This window comes from Bos mutus, chromosome 16 (genome assembly GCF_027580195.1).
Source record: "Bos mutus isolate GX-2022 chromosome 16, NWIPB_WYAK_1.1, whole genome shotgun sequence".
Taxonomy (NCBI): domain Eukaryota; kingdom Metazoa; phylum Chordata; class Mammalia; order Artiodactyla; family Bovidae; genus Bos; species Bos mutus.
In genome coordinates, this window is record NC_091632.1 from 65177780 (window position 1) to 65205115 (window position 27336).

General features: G+C 38.5%; 1 protein-coding gene across 2 annotated transcripts in view; it reads left to right on the forward strand.

The window, feature by feature from the left end:
- GPATCH2 (G-patch domain containing 2) overlaps positions 1-27336 on the forward strand; it is a 197993-nt gene that overhangs the window by 150494 nt on the left and 20163 nt on the right. For both annotated transcript variants that reach the window (XM_005910052.3, XM_070385510.1), the window contains one exon: positions 26048-26136. In XM_005910052.3, coding sequence (XP_005910114.1) covers positions 26048-26136 — 89 coding nt within the window. The remainder of the gene's footprint in view (positions 1-26047; positions 26137-27336) is intronic.

Sequence of the window (27336 nt, forward strand, 5' to 3'; positions counted from 1 at the left end):
CACCAGCTGGGTGACCCTGAGATAATACTCAACTTCTGTGTCCCTCAGTTTATTTATCTGTGAAATAAACTAATTAGTTGTGTTTATCTAATAACACTGTTGGAGAAGGCATTGGCACCCCACTCCAGTGCTCTTGCCTGGAAAATCCCATGGACGGAGGAGCCTGGTGGGCTGCAGACCATGGGGTCGAAAAGAGTCGGACACGACTGAGCGACTTCACTTTCACTTTTCCCTTTCATGCATTGGAGAAGGAAATGGCAACCCACTCCAGTGTTCTTGCCTGGAGAATCCCAGGGACAGGGGAGCCTGGTGGGCTGCCGTCTCTGGGGTCGCACAGAGTCGGACATGACTAAATCGAGTTAGCAGCAGCAGCAGCAATAACACTGTTATAAGGAATCTATGAATGTATGCCCATAAAACATTTAAAATATGAGTTCTTAATGTTAACTGGTATTATAAGTCTGTTTCCATCTGTGTGCTTCCTAAGCACTTGTTCAATTTTATTTTATCCTATTTTTCTTATGCATAATTTAGAACATTAAGTCATTCCGTAAGACGTAACAGAGTACAGTAGGCCCCAGTTCTGTTTTTCCACATTCTCTAACTTCTTACTCCAAAAGAACCTGCTTTTAACTGTTAGCTCTTCCAGTATTGACCTAAATTAATTACATGCTTATATTACTGTTTTTTGAAGGTTTTAGTTTAGAATTACCTATTGACTTCCTGTTCTGCCCTACACACACACATACACACCGTATTTGCATTTCTTTCCTTCTTTTTCCTTAATGATTATATCATAATATCCAGACCAAGTTAATATTCATTGTTTGCATTAGTATGATTATATATGTAGATATTATTTATAGATGTATAACTTTCCTGTTGTGGACATAATTATCTTGTTTTTCATTGGCTTTGTTTTCTAAGTTTGTGCCAACCGCAGTTTATCAACCACCTCTACACAGGAGTGTAACTCCCCTCAAATCTCTTTCTTGATGGCACCCTTTTTTTGGAGCTGTCCATTGTCAGATTCATTGTGAACTGCTCACTGTCTGGACCTGCTGTACATCTGATGTCCTAGGATCCCTCTTGACTTATCACCCCTAGGGATTTCCTCATCTCTCTCCTATCTGGAATTTCCTTTTCCCTGAATCCCATGCCATTTTTTTTCCCTGAGCTTTCTGAAAAAGAGAACAGGTGTGGTTATATTTGTGAGACTCTGCATCTCTGAAAATGTCATCTTTATTCTAGTCTCGCGTTAATTCATTTCATCAGGAGTTGAATTCTGCTTTGGAAACCTTTTTGCCTCCGAGTTGTGAAGACGTTGCTCCAGTGCCTTCAGCTTCCAGTGGTTGCCATTTTCTCTCTTCTCCTTTTATTTGGCTGTTGGAGCACCCTTAAATGACCCTCCTTTTTTTTTTTAAACTTTTTTATACTTTTGCCTTCAAAGATTGCTGGGCAGTTTTATTAATGGTATATCTCAAATCTTTTATGGATTTAAAAAAGTTCTCTAATACATTGCATTTCTAAGAGCTCACCTCGATTCTTTGAACATGCCTTCTCCACGTGCTCTCAGTCTTGTTTGATAGAACTTGTCCTTCTGAGGTTATCAGTGGTATTAGGCATGAGGCAACCTGTAAAGCTGAAACAAACACAAGGAAAGACTCAAGTTTAAATTTTTTTACACATTTATTAATTGCAAGATGAAAATTTTTTGTCTTCTTTATCTGTGTGAATTTTTCTGTTCCTCCCTTGATGCCATTTTTTTCCTTGGTATTTTTAATATGGTCTTGGCTTTTCTTACCCCTTTTGGTTGAGTGACTGCACTCCTCTTTTTCAACTTATGGAAACATATAAAGGTTAGAGAAGAGAACTGTAATGCATTGAATCAATAAATCTTAGGACCATTTACTTCCGAAATATACCAGGCACATAAGAAAAGATAAAAGTGCAAGAGGTCTGCTGTTAATGACTCAAAGCTGAGATTTTGACATGCAGGACTACAGGATGCGCTTGAGGTGGGCATTCCTCACTGAAGCTCTGAGTGTACAAAGGGCTGTGTGGTTGTGGCTTTAACCTCTGGAATATAAGCCATCTCACCCTCAGCTCCCAGGGGAATGGTCAAGAGCTCCATAGAAGGGTTTTGCCAACATATTTACCAATGCCACACCAATGCCACTAACTATAATGCAGTTTGGCAGTTTTCTAGGTTTGCAGTTTATGGCATTTCTCCTTTTGTTGCCAGATCCACTTTAATGTTCATCTCGGCTCTTTAAATCAATTATGGGTGCTGAGGAATTGTCTCTTTTCCAACTCCTTAGACTGTTTTATGTCCGACAGTACCAAGGAGGGAACAACCTGAAAGTCTCCTTTAAACATCTAACCCACTTAGTTTCAGTCCATTATCTCAGGAAGTTCTCATCAGTGATGGACTTTGTTTTCCAAGGTTTCCTGTACCTCCGCCTCCCCAGAGGGCAATGCTCCTTTGAATTTCCTACTTGTTTCTCATTTGCAAACGTCCACTCACCAGCTTCGTTCACCAGCAACAGTGCCTGTCATCACATGCCATTCCATCATATCCAGAGAGTTACTCATGAAATGTTAATGCATTTTATTTGTTCTTATACTTATTGTAAACATAATTAACATTGCCATTCTTTTATGATGTGATACTTCATAGGTCCTATATTCAAAGTTTTGACTGATTCACAAAGATTAAAAAAAAGGTTAAAATGTAAAAAGGGAAAAAGATAGGTTTATATAATTTAAAACCTTTGTGACTCTTTGTGACTCCCTGGACTGTAGCATGCCAGGCTCTTCTGTCCATGGGATTCTCCAGGCAAGAAAACTGGAGTGAGTAGCCATTCCCTTTTTCAGGGGGTCTTCCTGACCCAGGGATCAAGCCCAGGTCTCCCATACTGCAGGTAGATTCTTTACCGACTGAGGCACAAAGGAGCTACATAATTTAAACAATGATTATTGACAGAGGTATAATTTGATCTAGTTGATTCCAGTGGTATTGATCTTAGACGTCTTTTTCATTTGTTGCTTCATTTTTATTCTCTGTGGGGAGCCCTTATTATAGTATAGGTGTGTCAGATATTGAGTGGTGTGAACTTTTTTCATCATGACAGTATCCTCATGTGTTCAGTAAATGTGTTCTCCCCATATTTTGCATTGCAGTGCTTAAAGTTAGATCTTTCCTGTCTTACATTCCTCTTTTGTTTAGATTTCATTGGTTATTCCCATCTAATGTTCCTGTTTGATTAATCTGTGGGGTTTTATTTTCCAATCATCCTTCCATTTCTTCAGTGTTCTCTGTTCATTTTCTTACTATGACATTTCATATTAGTCTTACTGTGTATTATCTCGCCTATTGAATGTGGGGCTTCCCTGGTGGCTCAGTGGTAAAGAATCCACCTGCCAATGCAGGAGACGCCGGCTCAATCCCTGGGTCAGGAAGATGCCCTGGAGAAAGCAATAGCAATGCACTCTAGTGTTCTTGCCTAGGACAGAGGAGCCTGGCAGGCTACAATCCATGGGGTTGCAAAAGAGTCAGACATGACTTGGTGACTAAACAACAACAGTATTGAATACATGTCTAGAGTTTCTTCATGCCCTTCTGTTGTTTTTTCATAACTTTAAGCCTTTGAACAGAGAAGGCAATGGCAACCCACTCCAGTTCTCTTGCCTGAAAAGTCCCATGGGCGGAGGAGCCTGGTAGGCTGTAGTCCATGGGATCACAAACAGTCGGGCACGACTGAGCGACTTCACTTTGACTTTTCACTTTCATGCATTGGAGGAGGAAATGGCAACCCACTCCAGTGTTCTTGCTTGGAGAATCCCAGAGACGGGGGAGCCTGGTGGGCTGCCGTCTATGGGGTCGCACAGAGTCGGACACGACTGAAGCGACGTAGCAGCAGCAGCAAGCCTTTGAAAACAAACTCAGGGAAACAGAGAGCACTTTCAGCATATAAGTGCATGAAAGCATATACAACTGTTGCTCTTAAAAACCATCATGTATTAACTATCACTGTCAATATTTAATAAATAACAGCCATGGTTTTTGAGTTATCATTGCATGCAGCTGCTTATTAGCCAAAGTGGAACACACACACACACATACACACACACACTCAGCTAAACATTTAAACAATGCGCCTAAGTATTTTATGGGCTTCGTAGGTAGCTCAGTGATAAAGAAGCAGCCGGAGACACAGATTCGATTCCTGGGTCAAGAAGATCCTCTGAGAAGAAAATGGCAACCCACTCCAGTTTTCTTGCCTGGGACAGCCCATGGACAGAGGAGCCTGGCAGGCTAAAATTCATGGGGTCACAAAGAGTTGTACACAACTTAGCGATTGAGCATGCACACACCTAAGTGTTTTATAAAACTCCTGCTGCTGCTGCTAAGTCGCTTCAGTCGTGTCCAACTCTGTGCGACCCCATTGACGGCAGCCCACCAGGCTCCTCTGTCCCTGAGATTCTCCAGGCAAGAACACTGGAGTGGGTCGCCATTGCCTTCTCCAATGCATGAAAGTGAAAAGTGCTAGTAGCATCTAAAGTTATTCTTTCACCTGTATCTTTCTCTTAAATTCCAGACTTGATATTCAACCCCTTTTTTTTAAATTTCAATATTCAAATTTATGCTTCTCAAAATTAGATCTTTTTCTCTCTTTTTACCTCATTTGAATTTACAATTAAATAATTCCACATTGTTTCTCATTCTCATAACCTTTGATTAGTATGAGAAAGTTCAATATAGACTTCCCAATTGAAAGTCAGTAAAAGATACATAGAGCAATGCCTGACACTAACTAAAGTGCCATTCATGAAAAGATCGTGCTTTTTTAAACCCATTAACCCATTTTTATGTTAGTGATTAGTCGTTATCTTTCTAAGAAAGTGAAGGTTGCTCAGTCATGTCTGATTCTTTGTGACCACATGGACTATACAGTCCATGCAATTCTCCAGGCCAGAACACTGAAGTGGGTAGCCTTTCCCTTCTCCAGGGGATATTCCCAACCTAGGGATTGAACCCAGGTTTCCCATATTACAGGTGGATTCTTTACCAGCTGAGCCACCAGGGAAGCCCATCATTCTAAGAAGCCATTCACAAAGACTGATAGTAGGTCAAGTTAAGGTTTTAGATCTGGTAACCTTTTTCAAAAATTTGTCCTGCTCCCCTACTTACATGATTTTTGCCATTTACATTTATTGTTGTGATGCACAAAAGCTAACTTATCTAGTGGTCTGATACATAATTTGAAATCAAGTAAAAATATTTTTATTGCTGATATTATTAAATTGGACTTATATTTTTAAATATCTTTTAGAAACTTCTGTTTGTTAATTCACTTTTACTTAGTTCTTAGTAGTATTATATTTGTCATCTGCTTAGTGTTAAATCAGTGCAAAGAAACAGAGGAAAACAATAGAATGGGAAAAACTAGGGATCTCTTCAAGAAAATTAGAGATACCAGTGGAATATTTCATGCAAAGATGGGCACAATAAATGGCAAAGATGGGCACAATAAATGACAAAAATGGTATGGACCTAACAGAAGCTGAAGATATTAAGAAGAGGTGGCAAGAATACACAGAAGAACTGTACCAAAAAGATCTTAATGACCCAGATAAACACAATGGTGTGATCACTCACTTAAGGCCAGACATCCTGGAATGCGAAGTCAAGTGGGCCTTAAGAACCACCACTATGAACAAAGCTAGGGAGGTGGTGGAATTCCAGTGGAGCTATTTCAAATCCTGAAAGATGATGCTGTGAAAGTGCTGCACTCAATATGCCAGCAAATTTGGAAAACTCAGCAGTGGCCACAGGACTGGAAAAGTCATTCCAATCCCAAAGAAAGGCAGTGCCAAAGAATGTTCAAACTACTGCACAGTTGCACTCATCTCACATGCTAACAAAGTAATGCTCAAAATTCTCCAAGCCAGGCTTCAACAGTATGTGAACTGTAAGCTTCCAGGTGTTCAAGCTGTATTTAGAAAAGGCAGAGGAATGAGAGATCAAATTGCCTACATCCATTGGATCCTAGAAAAAGCAAGAGAGTTCCAGAAAAACATCTACTTCTGCTTCATTGACTATGCCAAAGCCTTTGACTGTGTAGATCACAGCAAACTGGAGAATTCTTCAAGAGATGGGAATACCAGACCACCTGACCTGCCTCCTGAGAAATCTGTGCAGATCAAGAAGCAACAGTTAGAACTGGACATGGAACAACAGACTGGTTCCAAATTGGGAAAGGAATATGTCAAGGTTGTATATTGTCACCTTACTTATTTAACTTATATGCAGAATACATCATGTGAAATGCCAGGCTGGATGAAGCACAAGCTAGAATCAAAATTGCCAGGAGAAATATCAGTAACCTCAGATTTCCAGAGATACCACCCTTATGGCAGAAAGTGAAGAACTAAAGAGCCTCTTGATGAAAGAGTAGAGTGGAAAAGTTGGCTTTAAACTCAACATTCAAAAAACTAAGATCATGGCATCCATTCCCATCACTTCATGGCAAATAGATGGAGAAACAATGGAAATAGTGAGAGACTTTATGTTTTGGGGTTCAGAAATCACTGCAGATGGTGACTGCAGCCATGAAATTAAAAGACACTTGCTCCTTAGAAGAAAAGCTTTGACAAACCTAGACAGCATATTAAAAAGCAGAGACAGTACTTTGCCAACAAAGGTCCATCTAGTCAAAGCTATGGTTTTTCCAGCAGTCATGTCTCGATATGAGAGTTAGACTGTAAAGAAAGCTGAGTGCCAAAGAATTGATGCTTTAAAACTATGGTGTTGGAGAAGACTCTTGAGAGTCCGTTGGACAGCAGGGAGATCAAACCATTCAATCCTAAAGGAAATCAGTCCTGAATATTCATTGGAAGGACTGATGCTGAAGCTGAATCTCTGAACTTTGGCCACCTGATGTGAAGAACTGACTCATTGGAAAAGACCCTGATGCTAGGAAAGATTGAAGGCAGGAGGAGAAGGGGACAACAGGAGTTGGTTGGTTGGATGGTATCACCAATTCGATTGACATGAGTTTGAGCAAGCTTTGGGAGTTGGTGATGGGCAGGGAAGCCTGGCGTGTGCAGTCCACGGGATCGCAGAGTAGGACACAACTGAGCGACTGAACTGTACCGAACTAGTGGTAAAGGACATGAAATTCCCTGGATGCTGTGTGCTCTTAATTTTTTGTGATATCGATTAGTAATGAGGAGGGGTAGTGAACTTTTTTTTTTTTGCTGTCACCGTCTTACCCAATTAGTAGGAAAAAGAGTCTTCTAAAATGAAAAATGGCAATAGATTTAATCAGAGGATCAAAAATCCCATCACAGCCACAGACACACACACACACATTCATGTCAACCTTCTTCCATCAAATTAGAAAAAACATTCTTATTTACATTAATACAGAGCATATTTGTTTTCACATCATGATACAAGTCACTGTGTTTTGTTGGAAATGCAACAAATAAAATTGCAGCTGTTTTTTATTTGATCTTCTAAAGATCCAAAGATGTTCAAGGATTCAGTTTGCTCAGCCTTCCCCATAGTGTCATCTGTTATTTGGGAAGGAGACCTAATTTGCAACAGATATAAAACTATTTGTCATTTTGCAGGTTTGCCAAAAATAAATGAAACTATTAATTACTACATTCTTGAGCAGCTGTTAATAAATTGGGATAACTGTTCATTAGAGTACTGGTTAATGACATAGACTATATTTGGTTAGTGTTGCTTTTCACAGAAATGTATCAACAAAATCAAGTGTATCAGCAACTAAGTGATGCTTTATTTTAATTATTTAAAATGAGAATTACCTATCCTATGGTAGGAGAGATTTAATTTAAAACAAATTCTCTTTTGTCATATAAAACTAATAATTCAACACCATATTTTAAAGCAAGTTATATCAGTCAACATTTTGTGTACTTAATATTTACATTCCAAAATAATGGCTTGAAACTGCTTTTAAATGGTAATTTTAAAAAATTATAATCCTTTATTATTTTTTTCTTTCCAAACCTAAAATTGGCATTAGATTTTATTGTTCTAAAACAGTTTACTCAATCTTCCAGATAGAAAACTATCTTTCAAAAAAAAAAAAAAGAAAGAAAACTATCTTTCAGATTATTTTAATTCATTCATCAGTATGTGTGAATGAACAATTAGCAAGTATTCACATAGTCACTTTAATTTGAATCTATGCATTCCATATTTATTTAATTGAAATACATTTAATAGCAAATGTGTTCTAATTTTTTTTTTAATTCAATAGGTTCTAGGTAGAGGAAGTATTTAAAGTGGAATAATTGGAAACATCCCACATATGCAGCATAAATGCTTTCTAAAGAATTTAATTAATCTATTTTTCTTTATATGACCAAATTGTTTATTTTAAAAAGGCAGTATTCTCAGAAAGTCGGTCCTGCCTCGTGCCCTTTTGGCATCCTAAAGTTCTAAGCTACCTTGCCAAAATTTTAAACTAATGATTATAGAGAGTTGTTTTAAATTGTGATTACACCTAAAGAAAATTATCAGCAATTAGAATTTTGAGCAATTGCTTTTAAATTTAATGTGAATAACCCACACAGAAAAGAAAAAGGGGTTTGCCATTTGGAATATGTAATACGTTCAGGGCATGGTAAATAAAAAAGCAATCAAGTACTCTGGGGAAACATTCATTTTTACTTCCCTGTTTTCTTGGAATCTGATAGATGAGCTAGATATTTTCAAACGACTAAAAGTATGCACAGCCTCTCACCTCTGGAACAGCAGTTGAATTTGGCCATGGTCACTAATAATGAAGAATAGTTAGCATATGAAAGCTGTTGCAGTGACCTGTAGCTAAAATAAATTTGTCGTCTGAAGTCCACTTCCTTAAAGACCGGTGTCTGTTTCGAGGTTGGCACTCTCCAAATTGGTCCTGTGATTAAACGGGCATGGACACCGAGCTCACCTTTACCTCCTAGAGATGGTTCCCCAGGAAGTGGTGCCTGCACACCCGCGGGGCCACGTCGCAACAGCTTGTAGCACTCCTGCGGCCTGAATTAGAATTGCATTACAGGGACATTCGAGGATCTGTTCATACAGTGCATATATGTGCCGGAATACTTCCCAGGACAACAGGCACAGTCTTGATACAAAAGGATCAGTTAGGGAACTGATTCGTAAAAGAATTGATATAAAAATTAATGTTTTAAACCAGCAGTACAGTAAGCAAAGCATCTACTTGATAATTTGTACCTTCCAATCTCCAGAATAAACCTAGTAAATCCATCTGCCACATAGAAAACACTTTCAATGTAAAATACTATTTTATGTCTATAGAAGAGAAATTATATCCACTCTTATTTCTGAGGTATGTAACTCTTCATTATATAACAGGAGTCATCTGCAATCTAAAAAATTTAATGCAAATATAAGTAATTAGAATGTTTTAATGTTTCATCTAATAATTTATGAACAGGTTCATATATTAAACTATTAACTATCACTTTTTAGCTAATAGTAACGACCTTTCACTTCTAAGCCAATTTAAAAATAAATTCAAGTATCATAAAATAATGTCCCACAGAGTTAGAACTATGTTTTTAAAAGACTCAGTTTCTTCATAATCCGTGGTATTATCCTTGCCCTTACTCTTTAAAAATATTTTTCCATCACTCCAGAGTGATTTGTTTGTATACTAAGATATTTTGGGGGAATTTACCTTTTGTTTATTTCATATACTTCTGATCAATTCCAACTCATGCCCAATTATATTACACTAAATTAACATAATTCAACAGATGTTGATATTTAAATGTTTTCTGGCATTCAAATCTTGGACAGCTGTCTTCGAGCTTGGGGAAAAGGCAAACATTTAGAGTTAAATGCTGAACATATGCTTAAATTACTAATTAGAAAGATGGAATAAAAACTATGCATTATCCTTTCTAAGGACAATAAACCTCAGAGAGGGATTTCTATAATCCTTTTGTATCAAGTTATAGTCCTGGGTGTGTACAGACTAAATAACATGGACTTCATGGATAACTTTATTTAATTTCAGATTTGATCACTTAAAAATCATGGAGAGTCTCACTAATATGTGAAAAACCTATGATGACTTAATACTTTCAGTCTTAAGAGTTGAAAAGATGCCTTTGCACTTGCAATATCAAGATGGCAAAAGCAGTTTTTGACAATATTTTATATGGAAAATGTCATCACAAGCAGAAATACAGAGAAAAATATAAACTGGCTTAGGTAATATATCAGCTGGCTTAGGTAATTACATGTGGCCAGCCTTATTTCATCTTTATCTTATTTCAACTGAAATATGTCAGTATATTTCTCTAAAACATAACAGTCTCAAAGAAATCCCATTGTACCATTATCACATCTATTAAAAAAGCAATAATTCTTTAATATATAGGAATATATATATGTTTATGTGTGTTTAATTATAGCTGATACGCAGATGTCTCCACTTATTTTATAATCTCTTGTCTTACACATTGTTTGAATTGGGATCCAGATGAGATCTATCTGTTAAAATTGTTTGATATATATATGTAACTTCCCATTGATTTATAAGCCCTCCTCCCCTTTCATTTTTTCCTTGAAATTTTTTGTTTGAAGAAGTCAGCTTGTTTGTCCTATAAAGTTTCTCACATCTGAGGAATGTTGCAGATTTTATCCACATGGTGTCATTTAACCTCTTCCTCTGTCCCTTGAGTTTTCTGCTGTGGGTATTTCGAGCTAGAGAATCGATTTGATTCAGGTTCAGTTTTGCTGTTTTGTTTTGTTTCTGCGTAACTGTTCGAGGGATGGTGGCCTAGACTTCCCTCTCTATGCATCTCTCTCTCTGTGATTTGTTAGTCATAAAGATCATCGCCCAAATTCATTCACTAAGGGTCATGGGATGACGATATGTTAATTCTGTCTTCACACTTTGGTTCATTAATTGGATTACTTCTGTTTCAAACTTAGCCCCTTCCAATACTTGATTACTGAGGTACAGATCACATAGGAAAAGCAAGATGAATACTTGCTCCTTTCCCTTTAGTTATCAGTTTTCAAAATTAATTGATTTCTTACACTTTCCAGAGGTGACTGGTGAAATTTTATTGTTTCTTTAACTCATTGATTTAAACAGATTTCATGTTTAAATACGTTTAACTCCATTTGTTATCGTCCTAATTGATATTAAATTGGCCCATTTTTGGGCGGTGGGAGGTTATTTAAATGGGTTCCTGAATCTTTCCTTGCCAGGAGATTTTGCTTTCTTCTTTGCTGTCTGGTATATTTATATTTTCTAGGCTTTCTTGGACCTTTTCCAGCCTAGACCAAGAATCAACCATTTCTTTAAGAATTACTGATTCATTTACTGGGAAACAGTTTTAGAAACCACAGTCTGCATATGAGGGGTGTCATTATTTCTAGACATTTATAATGAAATGACTTAAAATTTTTTAACATGTTGGCTTATACTAGTAGTTCCAGTTCAAATGCAAGACTTCATTGTAAAATTTTCTGTCATTGATTTTAATGTCCTTTTTCAACATTAAAAGTATTACCTCTAGTGACACCGTAATAATTGTTCATTTTATCGATCATACCATACATACATAATAGTCTCAGAATCACCATACTGTCATGACCACTAATAAAATTATTACCGAAAATAGTTTAGGTTTTTTCTTTTTTGTATTCTTTTTGTACCTAGTATTATATTTCACTAGAAATGCACAAATTCATGTATTTTAAAGTCACTTGAAATAGTTTCCAAGGATAGATATATTAATCCATAGTTGGGTGTAGAGACTGTTTTTTAAAATTGTTTTTGTTTTATAACAATAGAAAAATTGTTACAGCTTCCACAATCAAATCTCATCAGGAAATTTCTTTCAAAGAAGTCTGACTTGTACTCAGTTTTCACCACTTATTCCTACCTCCTCATACAGGTGGCTATTGCTTTTTTTTTTTTTTTATGGTTTATCTTTCCTTTGGCTTTGTTTTTCTATTTTTAAGATAAGCAGACCTATCTTCCTTGCCCTACTTTTCCACTTCCTTTTTTCTCTCACTCTTACTCTCACTCCAATATACTGTTTGATTTTTAGGAAGGTTTATTTTTTCTAATAATTACCTTTTCATTAATATTTTTATATAATAACCACAGGTACAAAACTTGTGGATACTGAGTGCGAACTGTATTTTATTTTAACTCATTTAATTTCCATAGTTACCCTTTGAGATAGAGACTCTTATTATCCCCATTTTGCATATGAGAAAACAGAGGAGTTAAATAACTTTCCCAGGTCAAACTGTAGATAATTTATACAACAGTCTTTATTGTTTTTTTCCCCAAGTCTTCTAAGGCATATAAAAATTCACTTGACCATTTTCTCAAATCTAGTATCTTGTTTTTAAGAAAAACCACTGTCTTCTGAAATAGTAATTTTTTAGCATTATTCAGATTACTTATACATTATTTAGAGAAAAAGTGACATTTTGACTGATCACAGCTAATATGACTTTTGTTTGGTCATTTGGCATTTGTTTTCTGAAAAGTAAAAAATTGTCAGGGCTTCCATGGTTTTCCAAAGAAATTGATTATGTAAATCAGAAGAGGAAAGGATTTAGATTTGCCATTAATTTCTGTTGACTATTTCTTCATGGACACTTAGAGGCAAGAGACCTCCCAGATACAGAGGCAATAAACCTGATTTACCAAAATTTCATAAGATGTTTGGTTCAGAGATCTTGATGCAAAACTAACCCTTGGTATAGACTAATGCATTCCAAGTTTGCGAATATTTCAATTGAATTGAACTGGGAGAATCCTGAAGTACTCTCCCTCCTGATTATTGAGCATTAGTGTTCCCATAGTCATCACAAGCATCCCTAGTAGCTTACCTAGCTCTTACATTATATTTCACAGTCTAGTAAACATTTGTGAATAAGTCAGGTGGCTAAGTGGTAAAGAAATCTCCTGCCAATGCAGGAGATGTGGGTTTGATCCCTCGGTGAGGAAGATCCCCTGGAGAAGGAAATGGCAACCCACTCCAGCATTGTGGCCTGGTAAATCTCACAGACAGAGGGGCCTAGCAGGCTGCAGTCCATGGGATAGCAAAAGAATTGAACACAACTTAGCGACTAAAGAGTAGCAGCAACAGCTGCAGAAATTTTACATTCGGAATGTTCATTCATCTGCCAGAAACTATCATGGAAGAGGAGTAACTGAAAGCATTCTTTTCACAAAGTTACACTTAGTGAAATGCAAAATTATGTAGAAAGGTAAAACACTTTACTGCCAAGGTGCCTGCATGTATTATAAAAGCTGGTTTATGTGTGCAAGCTTGGTTTTGCAGACATTTATATCCCAGAGCCCAAAGTATGGACCAAGTAAGTTTTCTAGTTTTCTATTTCCATAAGTAAACATTTCTTTATTTTAGAATATTGATTATCATAAAAACAAGTCACTCCAAAAACTCTGGCATGCCTTGGTAAATTTCATTCAAACTGTTTAATAAATGCCCGAATTATAAGGCTTGCAAGAACCAAGGGGATTTTACTTAATAAGTCGGATGTGGACCCCACTGCCTTCAAGGACTAAACAGTCTGGCTAGAGTATTAATTAGCTCATGTACTTATATATAGCTGTAGTTTAAGGCAGAAAACATTGTTTTCTCTGAGCAGTGGGAGATTATTCTGGCAGTGGCAATTAGAAAAGACTGCATAAAATGGAGGTGGCATTTCACCTGGGTCATAGACTCTCAACTGAATTCTGTTCGTAAGCAATAATTTAACCTAAATTCAAGTAAGTTATATTAAATGGTAATGTTCAGTGCATGTTCAGTCACTTCAGTCATGTCTGACTCTTTGTGACCCTACGGACTGTAGCCTGCCAGGTTCCTCTGTCCATGTGATTCTCCAGGCAAGAATATTGGGGTGGGTGGCCACGCCCCGCTCTAGGAGATCTTTTGGACCCAGGGATGGAACCTACATCTCCTGCATCTCCTACATTGCAGGTGGATTCTTTACCCACTGAACCACCTGGGAAGCCCAAATGGTAACATTGTCTGGCATATTCCAAAGTAGTACATCTTTCAGAAGTTTGAGACATGCTGACCCATTTTTTAAAAATTCAGTTTTTATTACCTCCTCAACCTGGAGGTTAAAAGTGACAACCATATTTTCCTTTGCTTTTCTATATTCATGCTCAGCCAATGTACATTACAGCATATAGAATTATGTTATTACTGTAAGTCCCCTCTCAACAAGCAAAGTCATGGAGCCTTGACAAAACTAAGCTGCACTCAGTCTTAATCCTGTATCTGCCAACTCAGTCATGCAAGGGAATTGTAGACTCTACTAGAACGAGCAAAACCTCTCAACTTCAGGAGCTGCCTTGGAAAGGGATCTACATTTGATTCCATCTCTTCATTAGCGCAATAACTTTCTGCCTACAGCTGCAATGAAATCCAGAATTATATCTACAAAAAATTATGATCATTTTCCCACTGAGTTTAATCATCAATTTAGTTGATAAACTGATTAATACAGTCAAACAGGCAGCTCCATTCTTTTTCTCCAGAGAATTTAAAAATAATTGTGAATGGACAGATTGGTTGGATTTATCAACACTCGATGCTACAAGGAGACGCCCCTCCCCCCTCTCCCTCCTACGGCCCAGCTCCCGCCATGTTGAATCGCTTACAGAGCCCCAGATACAGCATCTCATGTGTGCATCTCATGGCATCTGTGCCTCTTCAGATGTCTTCTCCCAGCAAGGGGCCTGGAATGCCTTACATGCTGGTTTGGAATTCTCTTTGCATATTGAGGGGAAATCATTTTCCCACATGATCAGTAGACTTTAACCCCTATGAATGAAATGCATATGAAAGCAAATGAAAGCCATATCTTTTTTATTTCTCAATCCTGTTTTATGGCATAGGGCATGGCATGCATTACATTTTCAGTAGATGCTTATTAAATGGAGTATAATAAACTAAGTTGAATGAGGTACTATGGTATAGGGGAAAAAGTGATTCTTTTGAGGCAAGCATTTCTTGGCTCAAATATGAGGACTTACTTTACTTCTCATTTACCTGATCTTTGATGAATAACAGTTTCTGTGGATCTCAGGTTCTTCAGACGTATATCAGGTTTATGTGACGATTAAACAAGATAAAGTATGTGAAAATATTTGGCATAGCACCCCATATATAACTGAAACAGTCAATAAGCTTGGATGTTCCTGGTAATTTAGATAATAAATTCTGTAAGACTTAAGAACCCAACATGTGTTCAAAATAATTTTTAAGATAATAAAATATATTCTCTGTCCTGCCCTTTTCACTCCATTATTCCCTGAAGCTAGTAAAAGAAAGAAACTCAGCACTTATGTTCCACAATGCTACTGAACTAAAAGCTCCATTTAGAGTCAGAAATCATCAAATAGGACAATAGGTAAAAAGTCAGTTCAATAAACAAATTCAAATATTATATATGGTATTGGATGAAGTAGATCTGAAAATGAAAAGTGCATGGACTTCACTTTTAAAAGTTAAAAATATTATGAATACTCATAATAGTATTAATCACTAAAAATGGCAACTATCAAATACCATCCTGGGAAGCATTTCATAGTGTCTGATCAGAGAGGGAATGTGGGATTCTATCTGCATCTATAGTCTGATCTGATGGTTCCTTTATGTCAGATGCAAGGTGCTATCAAGAATAGACACATAGATCATTGCATTTAATGGAGATATCTAAAAGAATCATTTATTTTGAGTAAGTCTCTCTGAGTGTCAATACTAGCTTGATCATTTTTTAAGGGAATTAGAATAAACTTATTGTTGACTCTATACTAAATATCAGTGCAATTGCAATCACATTCCAGAAATGTATAGTTACAGCTATGAATCAAGTAAATCAAATCAGTATCGATAGCTTCCCTGATAGCTCAGTTGGTAAAGAATCTGCCTGCAATGCAGGAGACCCCAATTCTATTTCTGGATTGAGAAGATCTGCTGGAGAAGGAGTAGGCTACCCACTCCAGTATTCTTGGGCTTCCCTTGTGGATCAGCTGGTAAAGAATCCGCCTACAATGCGGGAGACTTGGGTTTGATCCCTGGATTGGGAAGATCCCCTGGAGAAGGGAACAGCTACCCACTCCAGTATTCTGGCCTGGAGAATTCCATGGACTACATAGTCCATGGGGTCACAAAGAGTTGGACGCGACTAAGCAACTCTCACTTTCACTGTGGTGTGAAGAATAAAAGAATATTCCAAGGTGCCTCAAATATCATAGATTCTGCTTGAAGAGACAATATCAAAATTTGAACTCAGGTGAAATAAATTTTCTGCAATTTCCCCAAAATGGTGGCCTGCTACTATAGATAGCTATGTGGGTTTATTACATCGTATGCTGCTGCTGCTGCTAAGTCGCTTCAGTCGTGTCCGACTCTGTGCGACCCCATAGACATCAGCCCACCAGGCTCCCCCATCCCTGGGATTCTCCAGGCAAGAACACTGGAGTGGGTTGCCATTTCCTTCTCCAATGCATGGAAGTGAAAAGTGAAGTCGCTCGGTCGTTTCTGACTCTCAACGACCCCATGGACCGCAGCCCACCAGGCTCCTCTGTCCATGGGATTTTCCAGGCAAGAGTACTGGAGTGGGGTGCCATTGCCTTCTCCAATTACATCGTATAGTACTTTCTTATTCATGTGTGTCTACTGCATTAGGCTATGAGCCCCTCCATGGTAGGAGTTATCTTATTCTTGGTGTTTCGTTTAGTGTCTTGTGAATTACATGATTCAAGGTCAAGTTTTGTTAATTGTTAAATGAGTGTTTTTGAGTGAATTTAAATAACAGCTTAAGAAAGTGTTTTCCAAAAAAAACGCATGATTGATTGCCAAATGAAATGTTGAGGCAACAGTTGTTACCATAGTTTGATTTGTTTTAGTTCAATAAACATTTGTCCTGTTTCTCAGAGATGACAGAGGCAAAGCTAGGTTCTGCGAATTAGACATGGTGCTTGGCCTCTAGTTGTTTCCAGTATGTATTTAACTGACATCCACTCTAATCTGAAAGCAACTTGAGGCCATACCATAGGATAAGTATAATGACAGAGACGCACACAGATGGGTAAGAAATATAAATAAAAAGCACTTGGAAAAATAATGAGCCTAGGGAAGTTTGAAGAAGAGAAAAAACATTTAGATTTAAATGCAGGGAGAACTTTGAAGGGTGAAAGGGCAGGCTCTCAAAGATGGTAGAATTAGGAAGCTTTTTCAAGTGCGTAGAACCCATTGTCTTACGTGTTCGCTCATATACATAGACCTGGTGACTGGCACTTCTTAAAGCAAAATCTGAAGAAATTAAACAAATATGGGAAGGATGATGGCAGTGCCAGGGAAGCTAAGATGTAGCAGCAGTTCTCCCAAATAGAAATGTAGAAACCTGCCTGAATAATTTGCTCTCTGAAAAGATTAACTTTCCTCTCAATGTGAGAATGTCCTCATTCACATACACTCAGAACATTCTAATATCTACCTGAATTGCATACAATAACCCCCGCCACCTTTCAGGTACCATTTGTTTATTATAATGAAGAGGTAAAAAAAGAAGAAGAAGAAGGATTTAAATGAGCTGTTTAGGGATATAGAAGTGATATCACCAGAATCACAGCCCCTCAAGGCTTTAGCTAAAGTACGGAACACACGATGGAGAAGCAAGTCGCCTTTGAAGTGGAAAGTACTGAGAGATGGCCAAGAGAAGGTCCGCCGTGGCAGTGGGCTGACCTGAGAAAGTCAGTGGGCTTCAGACTCGTGAGAGGCTCATGGGTTTTTAATGAGTTTTTGAAATGAAAATGAGCGCTTTATTCTTAACATGCTGTGACACCTTTAAAGCCAGCAGAATCACTCTAAGGAAAAATTTAGCTTTCCTATTAACTACCCAAAAAAATTCCTACTCATTATTTAGAAATGACCTTGATTTATACCCTTATTATATTGATATTATCTTTATCACATTGATAGTATTGAGATGAAACGAGCTTATACAGTCGTGTGTGTATTTCGTGTCTGTTTCCTGACACTCTACACTAGGCATTCTCCCGGCTACCTACCATCACGTCCCCTGTGCTGTGAGATCCTGGGTAAATTGCTTTATTTCTCTGTGCCCTGGGCTTTTTATCTGTTAAGCGGAAATGATGATAATAGTAAATTGAATAGCTGACAGTTTCCAGTTGCTTACTGTGGGCAGGCTTTGTGCCAAGTGTTTTACACAAACAATCTTTAAAATAAAATCTTCAAAAAATCTTTGAGGTAGATAACTAATCTAATCACAGTTCTTGAAGGTAAGGAAATTGCGGCCAAGGGAGCTTAAGTAACATGCCAAAGGTTAGGAAAAGTCCTTCTCACACATTGACAAGATACGGTAATAAGTTGGCTCTTTTCCCAACTTAGTTGGGAAAACAGAAATGGTGGTGTCAGACGTTAGGGTTAGGTGAGGACTCAAGCAGATCAGGCCAACAGAACTAAAGCTTCGTCTAATACTTCAGCTTCCACAGTGGGAAAAGTTCCACCTGCCTTTGGCAAAGAAATACCTTCAGCTGCCAAAACCACTTGCATTGATTAATCCTGTTGTTTGCTGTTTTCTGATTCATCTCATTATAATTTGTATTTTTTTGTTCCATGCTCATTGTAAAAATAAAGTCCAACATAAATGGGAGGCATAGAGAAGACAGTTTCCAGCAAATGGGAGATAATCGTCACCAGTATTTGTGGCATGGTTTCCATACTTTTCAGCAAACACCTTTGCATGGTCATTGACTTGGAGATATTAATTTAGTTACCATGAAGATGGAGAAGGAAATGGCAACCCATTCCAATATTCTTGCCTGGAGAATTCCATGGACAATGGAGCCTGATGGGCTACACAATCCATGGAGTCACAAAGAGTCGGACACGACTGAGTGACTAACACACACACATACCATGAAGAAAAATAAAACAGGATGAGAAGCTGGAGAATGAAAGAGGATGCTTTTCAGATAGAACATATCCATAGATATTTGGATAAAGCTTTTTTTTTTTAAGTGACATTATTAAATTCTATTCTTTGTGATACTGTAAGTAGAAAGGGTGGCCTATGTGTTTAGAATATTTTAAACTTTGCACAGAAATTTTAAGATAGGTGTTTTCTATTTTAGATTATGAATACTAGTTTGGTATCAGTCTATGGTGTTTGGTATTAATGCCTCCATTAATAGTTCAGAATCAGTTAGGAACCATGGATCCTCTTACTAAAAAGTACACACATTTTGCATTTGGTTTCATGAGGCTCCCGGCCCACCTGAATAGTGAAAATCATTCCGTCGTGTCCCACTCTTTGTGACTCCTGTGGCCTTCCAGGCTCCCCTGTTCATGGAATTCTCTAGGCAAGAATACTGGAGTGGGTTTCCATTCCCTTCTCCAGGGGATCTTCTCAACCCCGGGATCAAACCCAGGTCTCATGCATTGCAGGCAGATTCTTTACCATCTGAGCCACCAGTGCAGCCCTGAAGGCTCCCACTATCTCCTCCATGTCCGCACCTCCCATTCTCTCCCCCCTACGCCCCATTCACTACAGTTCATCCACACTTGCTCTTCTCTGAGGACCCTGGAGAGTCCTTAGCTAGTGACATTGGTCCCTGAGTTCCCTGGAAACTCCTGACACACAGCTTCCATCCCTCAAGGAGCTTCAGAGGGGAAGCCTTAATTGGCCTATAACCTGGCACGGAGGAAACACATAGGAAACGGTGCCAGCAGCAGCCACCAGTTACCTGGGTACAGCAGAATAAAGCAGATTGGGCAGAAGTAGATGTGGACTTGACCTCTCAGAAGAGATGGAAGAGGCACAGACAGGACAGATCCTTCAGAAGCTGTTGGGAACTGCACACTGGCAGGCAGGTCACTGTATCCAAGGGCTGGAGCCTTTGACAACAGGTAACCTGAGGTTGATGGATGCAGAGTAAAGAGCCACCCGAGCAGGTAGGTAGTGGGGTAGCAGGTAGGTATGGGGACCAGGAGTAGCTGATGCTTGAAGAAGGTCAGCCCACAGTGTTAGAGAGGGACCTGGTGGCTAGATCCATTTTAGCATCTGGGGAAGTCTGGGCAATGACCTAAAACATCAGAAGGTTTATAACAATACAGGGTATGTCCAGAATAAAGCAAGAGTTCAATTCCCAGGACACAAGTATTGCATTCAGTGCACTGAATTATAACTTAACGTCCCCCTCTCTGAAGTCAGGATTGTTCCAAAGGGAGGGGAAATGGGCTTGAGATGGACTAGGGTGTCACATGACCAAAGAAATGAGAGAGAAGGTGCCAGAACCAAAAACTGATCGGGGTATGAAGGACATACCAAATGCAAAGGGTTTTCATGTGCAAGATGGGGCTTTGAAGGAAAACCATGAAGAACAAGGATGTAATGTGATCCTAGAAGTTACGAAATAAATTTATGCTCAACGGTACTTGACATTGTGCATATTGGCACAGAAGGGAAAGAGCTAGATACTGATGTTTACTTGTTCAGTTAATACGCTGAGACATACTGACACCAAATAAAGGGGAATAGAGGGTAATTTGGATCTAGCAGGGGGTTCACACGGGGCTGGGTTTGCACTGCCTGCTCCTCCAGTGACACCACAGACCCGCTTCATCTCTGTGCAGCTGATGCCCTGTCCAGCCTTATATTTTTCTAACTGACAGTGAGTGTTCTTGCCAAATGCCAGGGCCCATAGTCACATCTGTTTGTCTCTCTCTGCAGCTTGTCTGAGGCTGCTCGGGAACACATTTTATCCAGGGGGCAGCTTTCAGGAGGCCTCATTCTCTGAAAAGCTCTATTTGTAAATGCGCCTACCGCGAAGGGACAAGTTGTTATTGTCTTTCCTTTTAATATTATTGTGTTTGACACTGCCTGTTTCAGCCCTTGTCAGCCCTTGTCAAAAGCCAGGTTCTCAGGTCCTCCCTAAGATTTTTTGTTTCTGCTTTGTGTTTGTTTTTTGTTTTTTCCCAGACTTCTGTTTGTTTTTTTTTTCTTTTTTTTCCTCTGGATAAAATGCCCCATTTCCTCCCACCACCTCACTTAAAAGGATGATAGCGATCTGCTATATTTAAAGTGAATAACCAACAAGGACCTACTGTGCAGCACAGGGACCTCTGCTCAATGTTATGTGGCAGCCTGGATGGGAGGGGAGTTTGGGGGAGAAAGGATTCATGTACATGTATCGCTGAGTCCCTTGACTGTGCCCCTGAAACTATCACAACAGTGTTAATTGGCTATCCTCCAGTACAAAATAAAAAGTTTTAAAAAGATAAAAAAAAAAATGTTTAAAAAAAAGAGAAATGATGAGATAAACCAAGTGAAGTCTGTTTCAAAAGCAAAACAAAATGAAAAGGTTTCTTTTTGAGCTCTGCTTTCGGATATTTAACAGGAAATTTTTCAGCATGAGTACAATGGGAAACGGTGTTTCAAATCATAACTCAGTGACTTTGCTTATTTAATCCATCACAGAAAAGCATTGTTTCTTTATCCTTTCCCCTTAAAGATACATGTGTGTCTACACCTAGTATTTTAAGGTGTCATTAGTCATAATGTGATCAGGGTCTGACTTTTCTCCTCGCTTTTCTACCCAAGCCAAGGCTCTAACTGAAACAGGTAGACTGATAGAGCTGATTGGTAATTTCCTTACAAAAAGAGCTTAACATTTTTGAACAATTTTGAGTCTCTTCATACGACAGTGTATGGTCATTTTTCAAAACACCACAGCAGAAAAACAAACAAAACCCCAAAATTGCCGGCTATCCCCTTGAATAATAATCCGTGTGTTCTGCTTTGCAAAGACAAATGACTCATTTAGGCTAAAGCAACTAGGCTGCCTTTGAGACGTTCATTGATTTTTAAATTAAAAAATAACTGCTCTGTTTTACATTAAGAGTGACAACTAAATAACGGAGTAGACCTTATTTAGTGTTATTTGTAGGAACTCTATTGCACCTCTCTGAAGCAGGGCGGGGAGGGGGACATGCTTCAACAAGGTAATCTTAGTGATCAATAATCCCGATCTCTCAATGTGCTGAAGCAGGTAGTCAATTCTTGATAGAATTACTGAAATACAGCTGGCTGTTTTTCTCATGGCTCAGGTCTTTGGGTTCAGTGTACTGACTTTATTAACTTTAATTTTATTCTCCTTGAAAGGTCTGTCTCTTTTACTTTATGTAGCTATGTTGGGGGTAGGGGAGGGGAGCTGAAGGAAAACAATCTATCCCACTTGTTCTATAAAGACACCCACAAAGGGAATTGGGGGCCCAGCAGATGAGAAAAAGGCTTAGAAGAGGGAGTCGTTCTTGAGATTTGTTTTTCGCTCTCTTTGCAAGCAGACCTCCCTAATAAATTTGAACAGTGTAAAAAAATTAAAAGTTTTAAAGGCAACATTGACTTGGGAGAGTGATTTTTTTCAAACAATTAGAAGACTCCAGTTCCATACAAGTAGTACAAGAACACTGTAAGTAGAAGTCAGCCTTCTTAAGAGTCACAAAGAGCAATTATTAATACTATGTATCCGACCCTCAAATATTTCTTCTAATGATTTCTAAAAGGTATTTCTTAAAAAGGACTCCCTTGGCTAATTTTTTTTAAGTGCAGTTTGAACTTTAAAAATAATCAAAAACAAGCTTAGTTTTTCAAATAATCCAGAATCAGGACTTTTCATTGACTGCCTTCCCACCCCTGCCCACATCTTCACTGAGACATGTTCACACATAGGAGCTTCACTGTGTGGCCATTTGATATTATTCTTCATTATAACAGAGACTAATACCCTGGGAGGATCTGTGTGTCTGAACTACCCGTAAACCTGGTTACCCTCCCAACCCCAGTTCATCAGCATCCCATGAATCTGACCAGCTTTCTTCTGCTCTATGACCTTTCATGACTCTGCTGCTGCTGCTGCTAAGTCACTTCAGTCGTGTCCGACTCTGTGCGACCCCATAGGCGGCAGCCCACCAGGCTCCCCCGTCCCTGGGATTCTCCAGGCAAGAACACTGGAGTGGGTTGCCATTTCCTTCTCCAATGCATGAAAGTGAAAAGTGAAAGTGAAGTCACTCGGTCATGTCCGACTCTACATCAGCTATAAAATCCAGACGGCTTCCGGGGCATGTATGACACACACGGCCCATGGTCCAGCCCAGTGTTCTTCTTCCATCGTGTGAGACAGTCCCTTCTGCAAACACTGCTCCCCAGACATCCTGAAGTTACTCATAATTCTCAGAACAGAGCAAACTCTTTACCATTTAGGAATACTTTCAGCAATAGGTATAGAAAACCTGTCCAGCAGTGGCTTAATTTAAGAATATTCATTACGTTTTAACTGGAGGATCAGAGGTAGAGAGTCCGTGGGTTGGTTTTTGCGGCTCGCTCAGAGAAGGGCCACACTGCAGAATTCAGATTCCCACTTCATTCCTGACTCTAGAATGTTTCTTTCCCCTCCTCCTCAGCTGGTCCTGGTGTCAGAGACTGTCAGGTACGTGCTGTGTGCACGAGGCCAGCTGCTCCAGTCTTTTTCTAGTGGGGAGGTCCCAAGAGGGACCAGAGATGTTGGAGGATAATGTACAAAAAGATGAAGTCAGGTCTCTCTTACAGATATAAAATGAATAAGCGTTTGAGATTTTCTTTAACTCATCGATTAATGAGGGAGCCAGGCAGATGTTATAATGGGCTCAAAGAGAAACGAAAGAAGCACCAATGTATGTGAAGTAAGGAAGACTGAATGACTGTGCAGATGGATATAAACGCGTTTTCCACAGGAGGAGGACTGTCCTTCCCGAGGACAGAATTCATCTGTATAACTACAGACGAGAATTATTCTCTGTTGTTTTCAGTTATCTGTTACTTAGATAGCGCCCACAGACTCAGAATCCCGTGACTAGAAAGGTATACCCTATAGTTTTCTACTGAAGCACAGATTTTTTTTTTTCCCTACAAAGAAAAATGGTATATTCAATAAACGTGTTCAGGTTTGTGGTAAGGACTAAATACCGTAATCTCTAATAGTATTAAGAAAGCTCATTGTGCCTGCCACTACCTCTGCTGTTCCTAATTATTTCACATACTTACGACTTAATCTCCTCACTTGGATTTAAAACTCTTCCAGTAATAAGAACTAAACATTCCATTTCCTTTTGTATCTTCCACCTCCTTTTTCCTACTCTTCTCATTTCACCTCCTCTATAAGGTTTTACGCTAAGTCAGTAGTGGATACTAATAACTGCTTGCCAAAAGTGAATTCATTAATTGTTTTATAAAAATGATGCTGGCTTTATAAAAAGGACATGATTTTCCATTTTTAAAATTTCTATATAGTTTTTAAAAATAGCTATGATTGTAACTTTTTTTTTTTTTTTCTTGGCAATATGAGCCAAAACCCACATCTCAAAATCCAATAAAGGGACTTCCCTGGTGGTCGAGTGGTTAAGACTCTGCCCTGCCAACTCAGGAGGCGTGGACTCGGTCCCTGGTTGGGAAACTAACATCCCACATGCTGTACAGCACAGTCAAGAGAGAAAAGATTGTTTAAAAAAGCAATAAAAATGCCACAGTTATCCATGTTCAGAAACACTTCAACATATATATATATGTGTGTGTATACGTATTTCTGCAAAGTTAGTCATTAGTTGAGTGAACTAATTTTTTAAGTATTTTAATAATTATATTTATTCCATAAAAGAGAATGAGTATGTACTCAATACAAAATGGAAGAGAAAACTAGTTAAATATATACCCACTTGTTTTTACCTATATTGATAGATTATACACCCACTGGATTAGCCAGATCACTAATTGTACTTTGTGTGTTATAGATACACTCTATATATCAAGTAATTTTACTCTCCAACTCCAATTTTTCATTATATCTAAATACCTGGGTGTAAATGTATGTTTTTTCTTATTTTTTTTACCTGAATTCATTTTTTCCTTTTACATTTTTCTCTAAAATATCTAGTTTTCAAATCGGACCCTATAAAACTTCAGGATACTGCCACATATTTTTCTGAATTACTAAAATGTCATGTTTCCTAATAAACTTGCTTTATTTATTTCTGCTTCATGACCCCTAGACACCATCCTAACCCCATGTCAGGGATTATAATCCAGGAAATTAACACAAGAGTCCCCTATAGCCTGAAATTTTTGAAGGCTTTTAAATTTTTTCCATCTTATTAGTTTGTCTTCATTTCCAATTGAACCATTTCTAACTGTACTAAAAGTCTTAAATTTAGGAGTCCATGGTTAAACAAAAAAATCTAATTTGGATTTACTCCAAGAATAACAGAAGGTCTGCTTCTTAGTTCTTATAAATCATGTCTTTACAAAGGTAATCCAATAGCATGTTAGCCTAGTGTCTAGTATCAGTAAACCAGCATTAATGCATTCAAATTATGTTTCCTCACCTAGCTAATAAATAACTAAAGAATTCTAATCATGTGAATTATAAGGAAGAACATCACTGTTTCCTTCTATCTACGTAAAATGTTTTAAGAGAATTCACTGCCATATAATATCCTAAAAGAAATTGATCATACTTTTCCTGTAATAAATGTTGTTCTGACAGTAAAGCATTAGTAACCAATTGATAACCTAGCAACAATATTGTGATCTCTTTAGATAATTAATCTTAGCTATTTTCCTGTCAGAAGCAACAGTGCTTGATTTTATGTTGAGCCAGAAAGATTGCCAGTTTTGAAAATTAAAAAGCATTCCTTTTATATTATTCATTCCAGTAACAATTTATGATGGCGCATTTAGCGGCTGAACGCTTGTCAACAAACGTAATTATGTTTCGATATAAACAAGATTGGTGGTTTGGCTAGGCTGCTCCATCTTTGTTGAGAATGTTTTGATTTAGGTTCAGATTATACAAGCTGTGTATTTATGTGTCATTTTTTTCCTCCTTTGTTAATAGTTTTTTCTGATAATTACTTGTAGGCAAACAAGCATGCATTTAGGATCTCTGTGCACAGGAGATATCAAACGGAGAAGAAAAGCCGCACCTTTGCCTGGACCTACAACAGCAGGTAAAAGAAAGCGGGCTCGGGGCAGAGCACACATACAAACTTTATACATCATCAGGAGTGAAACACGGATAATCCTTAGCTTGCACTGAGGAAGAAGCACAGTTCTAAGAAACCAGTAAAGCAAGTCATTTGCCTTTGGTGTCAGGATGTATCGAGTGTTCCTTGCATAAGTTTTTCTGGCAGCCAATCACTAGAGTACTCACTTGCTGTTGTTGTTTAGTTGCTAAGTCATGTCCAAATCTTTTGCAACACCATGGACTGTAGCCTGCTACACTCCTCTGGCCATGGGATTTGTCAAGCAAAAATACTAGAGTGGGTAGCCATTTCCTTCTTCAGAGGATCTCTCCGACCCAGGGATCAAACCTGCATCTCCTGCATTGGCAGGTGGATTCTTTACTACTGAGCCCAAGTACTTCCTACATGTGTACTTTAACACTTAAGCTTCTCAGGTGGTGCTAGTGGTAAAGAACCCAGTTGCCAGTGCAGGAGGGACAGGTTCAATCCCTGGGTCAGGAAGATCCCCTGGAGAAGGGCACAGCAACCCACTCCAGTATTCTTGCCTGGAGAATTCCATGGACTGAGGAGCCTGGTGGGCTAAAGTCCATGTGGTCGCAAAGAGACAGACATAACTTAAGCAACTTAGCACACACACACACATACCTGCAAAACTGAGGTATTACAGAATACAGAAACTTCAAAGGCTGTCTTTGGCTTCAAGAAAATTATAGACTTGGAAAAACAAAGCATAAATAGATGAAAAGGCAGATAACCCCAGAAGAAATTAATATTAATTATTTCTAAAGTACTGAAGCACTCTGAAAACACAAGACCCATGTTTCAGTAGATGGCAGCCTGGCCATGAATACAGCAATCTGGTTCCTAGACCCAGTTCTGCAGCAATCTTAGATTGGTCTTTCCTTACTTAGACAAGTTAGAATTAGAATAAAAAATCTCTCATCATTTCCACCTCAAAATCCATGTCATTCGAATGAGTATAGCATAGGGAAAACCACAAGTGTTGAGCTGAGACAAGACACTAGATCAGAGGGACAGGAGGCCTTCCTGAAAGACAGCAAAGACCTAAGCATGGTTGGGATGGATATAAATAAGATTAGCATGTATTACAAGGTCTCATGCAAGAGCAGTGGTAAGGGAGGCAGAGATGAAGACCTGCGATAGGGAGCCAACTGGTTATTAAAG